At 39.6% G+C, this 13,706-nt stretch overlaps 1 protein-coding gene across 1 annotated transcript in view; it reads left to right on the plus strand.

Annotated features, from left to right (window-relative positions):
- The window catches only part of LOC143033061 (uncharacterized), a 22,637-nt gene continuing 8,931 nt past the window's right edge, over positions 1-13,706 (plus strand). Inside the window, exon 1 of the mRNA XM_076198262.1 lies at positions 1-278. Within this exon, the coding sequence (XP_076054377.1) occupies positions 276-278 (3 nt within the window). The 5' untranslated portion in view covers positions 1-275. The remainder of the gene's footprint in view (positions 279-13,706) is intronic.

Below are 13,706 nucleotides of genomic sequence, written 5' to 3' on the forward strand. Positions count from 1 at the left end.
TTGACCGCGTAAAGACGCGAGTGCACTCTTGTTCGGTGTCACAACACTTTCCGTTTTATGTGGCCGACCGTCATTCCAAAGTGTCTTCGAAGATCATTCCTACTCGTTGAGATTGATAGCGTTCTGTATTAGATCGTCCCAAGTGAGAAGCGACAGAATGAACAGCACTCATTCCTAATCAATTAGTAATAAACACCAGGACCAGCCCAAGCCACATTCATCCTCACCTCCAGCTCTTCGAGCCATTTCTTGGGAAGCTTCAGGAAACAACGACAATGGTATTTCACACCATCTATTTGGCTGATTTTTTTTCCTATGTGAAAGTGTTCATGAGCACTAAGCGAACGCTTGTTATACCATGCTGTTTACTGAACACAATAGTAAGTAATTTTATTTGGGATTGAATCAATATACATGAAGTGCAGATAAAGAAAAGAACACAGTTCGAAATAACAATTACAAATGCCGAGGATAACACATCAGTGAATAGTCGCAGATGGAGATAATTTTGAACAGTAAGTGTTAAATGGTAGCTGAGCATTCACGGGCACCTAGCACTTAAATAAGAAAGGAAACTCAGACTTGGCGACGTACTGTAGATATTTTGTTTAGAATTGTTGGCTTGTGATGGCAAAGGAAACTAACGGAGCTTTTCATTTCCTAATGCTCATAGTATCTCTGTCAGAGTTTCCTGTCATTACAAGCCAACGAGTCCAATTGAATGATAACCGCTAGTGGATTCGTTCCAAATAAGTGACGAACTCCCAATTTTCAGGTGTCAACAGAACTTTTTCGATTAAGCCAATCGATCTGGCCCCCTCCTCAGTGCATATAATATATAATATAATATATGAAAATGGGAAACGTCAACAGGAAAAAAAGAATATAATATAATATAATATAATATAGTATAATATATAATATAATATAATATAATATAATATAATATGATATAATTAATATAATATAATCTCGCCACCCCTCCCCTCCACTCCTCCGCCCCCCCCAGTCCCCCCTCCCCCAATCCCCTCCCCCCTAGTCCCCCCTTCCCCCATATCTGCGCCTTCCTCCAAAGAGTCAGATTAATTCACGTGGATCAAACGATAACCAGGCTGTCTTTAAAGTGGTACCGGATTTGTAACAGGGGTAAAGGGGACAGTTGCCCCGACCCTCCTGCTTGAGGGTCTCCAGATTTCCTTAGTAAAAAAGTAATAATTATGAGATAGATGTCATGCGGTAAAAACTCTACAGAAGTGATTGTGGGGTCATCAGAAAATATATAAATTGGTACCCTAGGTCACTTCCCCCATGTTCCAGACCCCGATCTCCTTTTCGGGGGTGGCGTCCCACTCCTTTCATTAATTAGATGAATTTATGATTTATTCGAATTATGTGACCTTCAGGTAACTTCATCACCTGAGAACCTTAGATAAATCGGGACAAGACTGTTAGTTTCAGGTCATTTCATCTACCTCAGCCGTTGAAAGAAATTGGGTTTAGTATAAACAAGACTGTAGACGCAACTGGGGGTGAAGTGGCGGAAAGTGACGTGCATTAAGCACGCGCGCACACACACACACACACACACACACACACACACACACACACACACACACACACACACACACACACACACACACTTTCAACGAACGGACGGCTTGAAGAACGCTCTGAAGAAAAGTGCAGATTGTGGATACCAACGCAAAGAGAAGTGCCTTTTTGTATTTGCAGGGGGGGGGGGGGAAATTGCTCGTGAGGTAGTGGGAAAGTAAGGAAAGAGGAGAGGGGGAGGGATTGCTGGGGAAATGGAAGGTAATGAGGAGGTGGAGGAAATGGCCCTGACGGGCCGCCGGGTAGACAAAAGACCCCAAGACGAGTTGGATGATAACATGTCTAATAGGAATGTGAAGATTAGAGGTATAGATAGGAGCAATATAGCAGAAAGTGATGAGAATATTTTCAAGGGATTTAAAGAGGGTGGGGGGGACACAAACCCCCCCCCGACTGACAAGACTAGAGAAGAAGGTTGATAAGGTGATCGAGGACTTGGAGAGTAGGTTAGGTCATATGAACACCATTTTAAAAAGGGTTGAAAGATTGGAAGAACTGGAAAAGGCGAATAAAAACTTAACTGATGAAATAGAAGAACTAAAAAGACAGTTAAGAGAGGTAAAGGGGGAGAATGAGGAATTGAAGAAGAATAGTAAAGAAAACAGAGAAACAATAGCTAAAGAAAGTAAAAATTGGAAGCAAACCCAAGAAGGAAATAAGATTTCATTCACTGACATAGTCAAACAGCAATTGAAAGAACATACTGAAGACTCAGTTATTAAAGTGATGAGACAAAAGGAGAATATAGTAAGGGATTTAGCAGACAAGAAGAAATGTATAATTATATTAGGAATGGAAGAGAAACACAACACAGATAGAACCACAAGAATCAAAGAGGAAAATGAAAAAGTAAGCCAATTACTAGAATCAGTTCAGGAAGATGAACCAGGAATTATGAAACAAATCGAAGAGAAATTTAGACTCGGAAAGTATAGCACAGACAAGACCAGACCAATTAAGATTAAATTCAAGTCACAAACAACGGCAGAGAATATCTTATCCAAAACAGGGAAACTAGCAACAAGTGAACAACACAAAAAGATATGGATAAAAAGAGAAATGAATAAAGAGGAAAGAGAGGAAGAAAAGCAGAAAAGACTGGAAGCTAAGACAAAAAACGAGAACAGAACGGAGTCAGAGAAAGAGAGATTCTATTGGAGAGTAGTGAACATGAAACTAAGGAAGTTCGACATACAAAAGAAAAACATAAGGGAAACAGAGAACACAATGGAAGTGGCAGAAAACTAAGAGTGTCTTACACAAATATAGATGGATTAATAACAGGATTGAATGAGCTGAATGATTATTTGAAAGAAAAAGAACCGGACATAATGGGAATTGTAGAAACAAAATTAAAAGGCCCACTACCACCCAACAGTGTAGGACATGATGCATACAATTATTGGATTAGAAACAGAGAGAAAAAGCAAGGGGGTGGAGTTATGTTCCTGACTAAGAAGGATATAAACGTGAAAGGTGTCATATATGGAAAGAATACAGTAGAGATGATTATGATAGAAGTGGAAGACAGAGATAAGAAGAGCAGAAAATTTGTGATCAATTATGTGCCTCCGAAAACAGCCTCATGGGAGGAGAGTGAATATAAAAGTATGTTAGAGGACACAAAGATAGCATTAACTAAAATAATGGAAGACGGAGGAAGAATAGTTATGATGGGCGACTTTAATTGCAAAGAAATCTGCTGGGAAGAAATGACAGTAAAGAGTGGTGATGACTCATGGGGAAATGCTCTACTTGAGATGATTACTGACCATTCAATGACACAATGGATACAAGAGAACACTAGGTATAGAAATGAAGAAGAACCATCGAGGCTAGACTTAATAATTACATCTGAACCTAGAATAGTGGACAAGATTGAATATAAAACACCAATAGGTAAAAGTGACCACATATTGATTGAACTGGAACTAAATGAGGAAAAATATATGAAAAGAAATGAACAATATAGAAAAGGAAGAATGATGTATGAAAAAACAAACTTTGATAAAATAAGAGAATTCTTCCAACAAGAAAACTGGGAAGAACTATACAAAGAAGAAACATCAGTGGAAGAGAAATGGAATATTTTGACAAAAATTTACAAAAAAGGAGTGGAAAAGTATGTCCCAAGACAAAAACAAGAAAAAGAATATGTAAAATGCTGGTACAACAAAAGTTGTAGGGAGTTAAAAGACAAAAGAGACAAAGCCTGGACCAGATGGAAAAAAGACAGAAGACCTGAAAAATGGAAAATATATACTGGTTATAGAAATGAATATGTACAAAAGTGCAGAGAGAAAAAAAGAAAATATGAAAAAGATGTTATAGAAAAGTGTAAAGATCAACCAAAACTATTCTACAGATTTGTAAACAATAAACTGAAAAACAAACAAGACTTGGAGAAATTGAGACAAGGAGGAGTTGAATACACTGAGGAAATGGAAATGGCAGAAATTATGAACAAACATTTTAAATCAGTGTTTACAAGGGAAAATATACAACCTGAAGAGATTGAGTGGAAAGAAAAAGTCCCCCTATGGAAGAAATAGAAGTAACAAAGAATGAAATATTGACACACTTGGGTAATTTTGATGTCAGAAAATCGCATGGGCCAGATGAAATAGCAAACTGGATTCTGAAAGAATGCAGGAATGAACTGGCAGACAAAATACATAGCATAATAAGCAGTTCCTTAAAAGAAGGAAAAGTTCCAGAAGATTGGAAAAAAGCAAATATATAGTACCTATATATAAAGGAGGAAATAAAGAAGAACCTACCAATTATAGACCAGTCTCTCTAACAAGTACAATAGCAAAAATTTGTGAAAGAATTATCAAAAGTAGATGGGTAAAATACTTGGAAAAAAACAACGTACTAAATCCAAGGCAATTTGGATTCAGACAAGGACGGTCATGCGTCACCAATTTAATATGTTTCTATTCAAGGCTAATAGATATAATACAAGAAAGAGATGGATGGGCTGATTGTGCATTTCTAGACCTAAAATAAGCTTTTGACAAAGTACCACATAAGAAGTTGCTTAAGAAATTAGAATATGAAGGAGGAATACAAGGTAAATTGCTAAATTGGATGGAAGACTTTTTGCAAGAAAGAAAAATGAGAGTAGTGATAAGAGATCAGCACTCAAAATGGAATGAAGTAATAAGCGGTGTCCCGCAGGGAACAGTTCTGGCCCCAATAATGTTTGCTATATATATTAATGATATGGATGAAGGAATTGAAAGCTATATGAGCTTCTTTGCAGATGATGCAAAACTACTGAAAAGAGTGAAAACTGAAGAAGATTGTGAATCACTACAGAGGGATCTAAATAAAGTACAAGAATGGAGTAGGAAGTGGGAGATGGAGTTCAATACAAAAAAGTGTAGTATAATGGAATTTGGAAAAAGCAAAAACAGAATAGCAGGATCATATAATTTGGGAGAAGAAGGAATAAAAAAAGTAGAAAATGAGAAGGACCTGGGAGTCATTGTTATGAATAATATGTCACCTGAGAAACATATAAATAAGATTTTTGGAGAAACTTATAATTTAATAAGAACAATCAAAGTGGCATTTACATACCTGGATGAAGAAATGGTGAGGAAAATCCTAATCACCCTGATAAGACCAAGATTGGAATATGCAGCAACGATATGGTCACCAAGTACAAAAAAATGTATAAAAAAACTTGAAAGAATACAAAGAGCAATTACAAAACTGGCACCAACACTCTCAAAACTATCATATGAAGAGAGACTACAAAAACTTAAACTACAGACACTAGAGCAAAGAAGAGAGAGAGGAGATTTGATAGCTATTTACAGAATCATGAAAGGCATAGAAATTACTGATAGAGAGAATCTGATAAAATGGGATGACAGAAATACAAGAGGACACGGAAAGAAAATAAAAAAAGACAGCTATAGAAGAGATTTTAAAAAGAACAGCTTTCCTCACAGAGCAATAGACAGTTGGAACAAGTTAGATGAGAAAGTGGTGTGTGCAAAAAACAATACATGAATTTAAAAATAGTTTAGATATAATGAGATATGAAGACGGGACACCACGAGCATAGCTCCCCTTCCCGTAAAATACAACTAGGTAAACACAACTAGGTAAATACACACACACACACACACACACATTTATATACACACGCACACATTCGTGCACACACACACCACTAATGATTGACATTAGGTCATAGTCGATGGAAGCATTGACCCTGGCGACTGTGACCTGATGTCGCCCCTCCATCATTAGTGTATTGACATTGACCTTCCGCCCTCCAGGGGGTAATTGTCCGCTGCCCTTATTCAAACTGTCCTTGTTCCTTTTTTCATGTATATATTATCTATGCATTTCTATTACTATGCACTTGTTGCACTGAAGATGTAATATACGAAAGCGCTCTGCTTCGTTAGTTTCTTTTTTCCAAGTGGTCTACTTTGGTCTACTTTGTTACTCCAACTCTCGTGGGCGGGGAGTTGGGTGTGTGTGTGCGTGTAAGGTCACAGTATTACCCATAGATCGGTCATATCATTATCATACGAGCTTTGAACTCTCATCCGGGAGGTTAATAACTGTCGGTCATGAGTCCAACTTGTGATCCAAAGACCATGGTGAATCACACACACACACACACACACACACACACACACACATACACACACACACACACACACACACACACACACACACACACACACACAAACACACACACACACACACACACACACACACACACACACACACACAAACACACACACACACACACACACACACACACACACACACACACACACACACACACACACACACACACGAGTAGGAGACGGGATCCATCGAGCGTTGCTCTTTTCCTGAATACTACAATTAGGTAAAAACACAAATCCTTACCCAACAGGGAGTGGTGTCAGCTTGCAGCGCTTTGAAGTTTTTCAGCCCTAGGGGGGGACCGAACTCAGACCGTTGAGTTAGCAAACGAGGACGATATCACTACACCAAAATGTGTGTTCGTGTGTGTGTTCTAGGATCCCAATTCTCCCACTCCTTCACCTACTGTCTTGGGAACACTTTATTCGCTCCGGAGGAATATTTGAGTGCTGTGCCGCTTCATCGCAGAGGGTATTAGTCGACAAACACTGTAACAACCAAACGCGAGTGCCAAGTTCTGTTCCCTGGCGTGGTGTTGGGCCTGGCGGAGCTTTCCACTCCCCGGGCGGATGTCCTCGACCTCACCCTCTCCAACCTGGGTCTTTTGGATTCCCCACGAGATTGGCCGTGGCCCACGAGACGTCACCAACATTACCACTAGTGTTTTTGTGTCATTATGACACTTGGAAATAAACTCTAAGTCGTTCCGTTTTGTAGGGTCGTGGTGGCACGATGGTACGGTTTTCGTCTTATAAAAAACAAGCCGTTCAGGAGAGTTTATTTCTAAATTACCACCAGTACAGGGACCCACCGACGAAATGTCACCAGCATAGCGCAGCTGTGGGTCTTCCACAGCTACGAAACCTAGGGGTGGGTTGTGTTCAGCAATATTCATTTTTCACTGCCTCGGCAATAGAAAGAATTCTATGACCATCATAAAAAACAAACAGGATTAAGTAATTACGAGATTTTATTCGGTCACTCAAGTCTAGGGATATTGTTTGTGTAAACTAGGCATTTAGTTATATTTTCACTCAGGTCTAGGGATATTGTTTGTGTAAACTAGGCATTTAGTTAGATTTGCCTCCATATAATCTCTATCAACCAAACCAACATATGCATTTGCATATTATTTTATGTTTAAATTCTCAACTGTTAAGTTAATTATCAGTTTCCATTTGCGTTTCTATACAAAGACTCGTACACTAATTTATTTAGGAGGTAGCCCGACAACCATCATATATATGTGTGTGTGTACGTATGTATTATATATATACATATACATATATATATATATATATATATATATATATATATATATATATATATATATATATACGCATGCACACACACACACATGACTCGGTGGCGCGGTTGGTAGAGTCCCAGACTGTCAGTACGGCGGTGCCGGCGGTACCTGGTTCGAATCCTGCCCAGGCCTGAAATTATTTCTATCGCTGCGCTTCGAGTCGTTACTCCAGCTCTCGTGGGCGGGGAGTTGGGTGTGTGTGTGCGTGTAAGGTCATAGCATTACCCATACATCGGTCATACGAGCTCTGAGCTCTCTTCCGGGAGGGAAATAGCTGTCGATCACGAGTCCAACACGTGATCCAAAGACCAAGGTGAAACCAAGGTGAATCACACACACACACACATACACACACACACACACACACACACACACACACACACACACACACACACACACACACACACACACACACACACACACACACACATGTATATATATATATATATATATATATATATATATATATATATATTTGTACAACACTGAATGGGTCCCAGTGAACAGATTCACATTTACCAACCACAATTCACTTTAATCCTAAGCCATCAACGTCGAGTAACTCAAAGAGGCAAAAATGCAGAAATTGATACGTGGTCAAGCTAATGACTCGAACTTTTGGTAGCACGTAACAAGTGACAGTGACCTAGCCCAATGTGCTATCAAGAGAGACTATAGCGCATTGGGCTAAGTCACCGTCACATGTTACATGCTAGCGAAGGTTTGAATCCTTAGCCTGAACACGTATCAATTTCTGCATGCATGCCTCCTCGATGTTGATGGCTTAGAATTAAAGTTGTGGTTTATATACACACATACACATATATATATATATATATATATATATATATATATATAAATATATACGCTGATGGCTTAGAACTAAAGTGAATTGTGGTTTATATATATATATATATATATATATATGAATATATATATATACATATATGTATATATATATATCATATATATATACGCTGATGGCTTAGAATTAAAGTGAATTGTGGTATATATATATATATATATATATATATATATATATATATATATATATATATATATATTATGTATGTATATATATGTGTGTGTGTGTTAAAGAAAATAATCCCTTTTCCACAAAGGGGAAAGTGAGAAACCCATTGGTAGGATTCCAAGCCAGTTAGCAATCTACCTAAAATCTTTAGGACTTAGTTCAACTCCAAATTAAAGTTCTTTTGTAACTCCCACGGCTCACTCGGTTCGGCAATGGTTTGGCATCAAGCAAGGCCCCGGTTCGATTCCCGAAGCGACTGTCGGAAATTATTTGTATGATTCTCGCTGTTACTAGCGATTCACTTCAGGTGTTTACAACATCGGAAACCCATACAGGTTTCGTACCAGCCTTACCGATTTCCCTATAATTGGGCTCGGTGACTCTGTGAAAATTAGGTAAAGACGGTAGTAACCAGTATACCTAGCATCTTCATCAGTTAGTTCAAGTCAGAGTTTTTAGTAACATCCACGGTTCAGTCGGTAAGGGATTGGGTTGGCATCAGACGAAACCCCTTTTCGATTCCCGGGGTGCCTGTCGAAAATTATTCATATATATACATAAATATACATATATATATATATATATATACATATATATATATATATATATATGTAAATATATATATATATATACACACACACACACACATATATATATATGCGTGTGCGTGTGCATATACATATAAATGTATATATGTGTATATATTGTTATAGTCACTGGTCACCACCGCCATTTTTCTGTCACCCCGAAACCAAGACTATTTGAAAAAACTCGCAAATGACCAATCACCCCCTCCCCGACATCACCATGACTTGTTCAAAGGTCCAATGGGTTCTTGGTTCCGACCTGTTTTCGAGCCGTACTAGAAGCTTACAATGAACCGTTGACGAGGTCCACATCAAAGCCCCGTCCACTCCAATCACTACTTAAGGACAGCCACCAATTTCGAAACGTCGTACAAATAAAGGCTCTGTCCTCTTAACTCGTCAGTCTTGTCGGCAACTGCTACTTTCATGAAGAAAAAAATCCTCGAGTTAACTGTCTTTTTTTTGTTTTTTTTTGTTGGATCTTTAAGGCTATCGACCTATAATGAGGTCATTAAGCCCGGTGTGAACCTGCGATCCTTTTTATTCTACCATTATAATTCCCACAATAGTCCAGTAGTGCGCAAATAAAATACTACTTTGTCAATAAGTAAACGGTCGTCTGTCAAAAGATTTGTGGTGCTCAGCTGAATTTTCTTAATTTGGCAATGTTGTATGAGCGCTTGGCGCTGTGTGTTGTATTTTGAGCAGTGTAGGAGTATGTGTCTTATGGATAGTATAGTGTTGCATGTGTTGCATTGGGGAGGAAATACGCCGTCAATATATGGTTTTAAGTGGGTGAGGCGGGTCGAGTTCATCCTCAGTCTTGCTATGGCGATTTCCTCGAGTCTGTTATTTCTGTATGATGTCGACCAATCTGTTATGTGTTCCTTTTGTTTGTGAGAAATGTCGAGATTGTTCCACTGGAGTTGCCAGTGGGTGTGTAATTGTTTTCTTAGTATGGAATTGAAGGTGCCTATGTCCAGGGGTATGTCGGTAATAGAGTCTATTTCTAAAGCAGTTTTGGCTAAGATGTCCGCTTTCTCATTCCCGAAGATCCCAATGTGACTGGGAACCCAAGAGAGAGTAATGGACTTGCTAGTTATCGACAATGTGCTAATGATTTTGCCCAAGAGGAAGTTCTCCATATGGTTACCTGTCTTGATTGATTTTAGTGCACTTAATGAATCTGTGAATATGACGAATTTACTATGTGTGTCGGATTGAGCATATTCTAAGGCTTTATATATGCCGTAGAGTTCGGCGATATATATGCTCGTATGGTTCGGCAATCTGAACATCATCCGGGTTTTGTTGCAGTATAACCCTGTCCCAGTTTTGTGGCCGCACTTGGAGCCATCAGTGTACAGTGCCATGTGGTCATTGTACTTTTGGATGGTCTCCAAGGTCTTTTGTTTTAGTTCTTCTGTGGATGAAGTCTTCTTTTGTAGGTCTTGGTTAATGAAGATCTTCGGGGCGATGTTTTCCCACGGTGGTAAGACGGTGGCTTCAATCTGTTCTATTGACCACAGTGGCACTGAATATTGCTCGCACAAGGATCGGATCCTGATGGAAAGGGGATTTAGGCTGGAGTTGGTGAAGTGCTCATATCGTTGGATTGTCTCCTTGCAGGGATGTTGAGGGATGCTAAGAGCTTTGGCGACGTATCTTAGGGCAAGGAGCTCGCGCCTGTAGTGGAGGGGGGGTACGTTTGCTTCGACCTCCAGCCTCTCGATCCTTGTGCAGCGTAGTGCTCCAAGTGCTATTCTTAGGCCTTTGTTTTGGATGATGTTCAGGGGTTGTAACGTGGCTAGTGTTGCCGAACCATAAATCTGACACCCATAGTCTAGTTTTGATATAATTAGGGACTTATAAATCATTAGCAGGGATTTCCTATCTGCTCCCCAATTTGTGCCCGTTAGTTTACGTAGCAAATTAATTCTCTTGTTGCACGCATCAACTAGGTATTTTACATGGGCCTTCCAGTTTAGCCTGGAGTCCAGTCTCAGGCCAAGAAAAAAGGTTGAGTTTTGTACTGGAATGGGAGTACCATGTAATTGCAGATTTATTTCTGCCTGGGCTCTGCGTGAAAATACAATTACTGTTGACTTTAATTCCGAAAACTTAAATCCCCATTTGTCAGACCAGTCCTGGAGCGAGTCCAGGGCCAGTTGTACGCGAGAGCCGGAAAACTTGGCATTCGGAGAGGAATGCCAGATTCCGACATCGTCAGCGTATAATGAGTATTTAAGGTTCCGTGGTGGAGCGGGTAGAATATCGTTTATCAGCAACATAAAAAGTGTGGGGCTTAACACACTTCCCTGTGGTACGCCATTTTCTTGGGTGCGTACTGTTGAATAGTAATTTTGAATTTTGACCGAAAATGTGCGGTCTTTTAAAATTTTTTGAATGAAAATAGGGAGATTCCCTCTAAGGCCAAGTGCATAGAGTTTTTCGAGGATACCACGTCGCCATGCCATGTCGTAGGCTCTTTCTAAATCCAAAAAGCAAGCAACAAGATATTCTTTCCTCTCGAAGGAGGAGAGGATATCTTGTTCTAATTTGACTAAATGGTCAAGACTACTTCTATTTTTCCTGAAACCACATTGGGCAGGAACTATTAAATTTTGAGATTCTAGTATGTATTTCAATCTGTTATTGGCCATACGTTCTAATACTTTGCATAAGCAGTTGGTAAGCGCTATAGGGCGATAAGAGGAAGGACTCTTTGGGTCCTTCCCCTTTTTGAGAATAGGTATGACGTGGGCATGTCTCCATGTTTTTGGGAATTCTTGACTAATCCAAATTGTGTTGTATATTTTTAATAATTTTTCCAGTGAAATTGAATTCAAGTGTTGCAGCATCTCATACCTAATCTCGTCTGGGCCGGCAGAGGTTCCTCTACACGAGCTTAAGGCTTGGTTAACTGTCGGCTCCACCTAAACTTCTGTACATGCTGTAAGCCCTCAGTCAAACCTTGCTATGACTCTCATAGAAACTTTCCAAGTACCTGAATAAGGAGTTTGTTTCCTCCTAGCAGTTTCCAAAGTTTACTATATTCGCACAGTAAGTCGTGCTAGCTAGAATTCAGACCCATTTTTTACCTCAGTCGCCCGAATGGGAGGACGACGACCCTCGTTCATAGCAAACTCTCTTAATGCAGGCTATCTGTAGTTTCGGTTGGGTAGTCCTAAGCGCTGTTATTCTAACTAGCATACATTCGTCAGAACAATTGTGATCTGACCAGGGTACTTCAAACCCACTAATTCCATTTCTAACCGAACATTGAATAACGTCCCATTTATTCCTTGTTAAGTTCAAGAGTTGGTTAACGTAATTCATGTGAGTGGAATTCCTCTTATCATTCTACTGAATAATCAACTACTCCACCATTCATTATGATATTCAAAATAAAAGTTTTACAAGAAAATCCCTCAGTGAATCAATTAACAGGTGACCTCAAACTAAAAGACTGGCGGCTCATGGCCCAAACTTGAAATATAAATGCCCTTCCTTCTCGTAACGAGACAGAACTTAGAAACATTGTCATAAATCGCCTCGTTGATTTGGAAGTCTTAGATGTTGACGCCTATCTATTACTTCCCGGCGCTAGTAGAACAACATGACAAAATATAGAATTAGACGCAGAAGTAGAAAAAGCAGAAACAGCCACACATAACCAAACACTAAACACTCCTCCATATCCTAGTAATATCCACCCTACCCCTGACTACACGAATAGATCAATAGTTTCCTTAGAACTAGAAAGACTTAAGTTAGAGAGAGAATTAAATATGAGCGAAAAGAGCGTGAACGTCAGAGTGAATTCGAACGTGAGATGAAAGAACGTGAGCAGAGACACGAGATAGAATTAGCTCAATATAATCGAGAGACAAAGACTTCCATCCAACTACACAACAACATAGCCTCTATCCCCCCTTTTGACGAGTCAGAACCAGAGTACTTCTTTCGACAGTTCAAAATACTCGCAGTACATCTTATAGTAAACGATGAGGTCGATTTTTGAAGCCGGGTCGGTGGGTGTGACGTAAATCGTCCTCGTCATTTACTATAAGACAAGAAGGACATCCAACTTAGTCGTAAAGAACAGCTGCCTCCCTAAGACAAGTGAAATGCAAGAGGTGAACGTCGTGTACCAACACACATGTTCCAGTGGTGACTGCAGTCGCCTAAATTCTAGGTACATTGGCGTCACCACTACAACACTGTCAAAGAGGATTTCAGCACATCTGCAGGACGGCGCCAGAAGAGCTCACTACCTAAACGAGCATGGACCCGCACGTAAGAGGCACCATATGGAAGGCACCACCACCATCATTGAAAGAAATAAAGACACCAGAAGACTAAAAATGACAGAAGCGGTGCTAATTTACAAACAAAAACAAAACAAAAAACGCTATCAATATCCAGCAGCAGCCTGAAACGTCGTTACCAACCAGAAGACAGAGAATGCATCCCGCGCGCTGATTGGCGGGCGGACGTTTCA

Source organism: Oratosquilla oratoria, chromosome 1 (assembly GCF_046742065.1).
Source record: "Oratosquilla oratoria isolate Oo_2021 chromosome 1, ASM4674206v1, whole genome shotgun sequence".
In the NCBI taxonomy this organism is placed as follows: Eukaryota; Metazoa; Arthropoda; class Malacostraca; order Stomatopoda; family Squillidae; genus Oratosquilla; species Oratosquilla oratoria.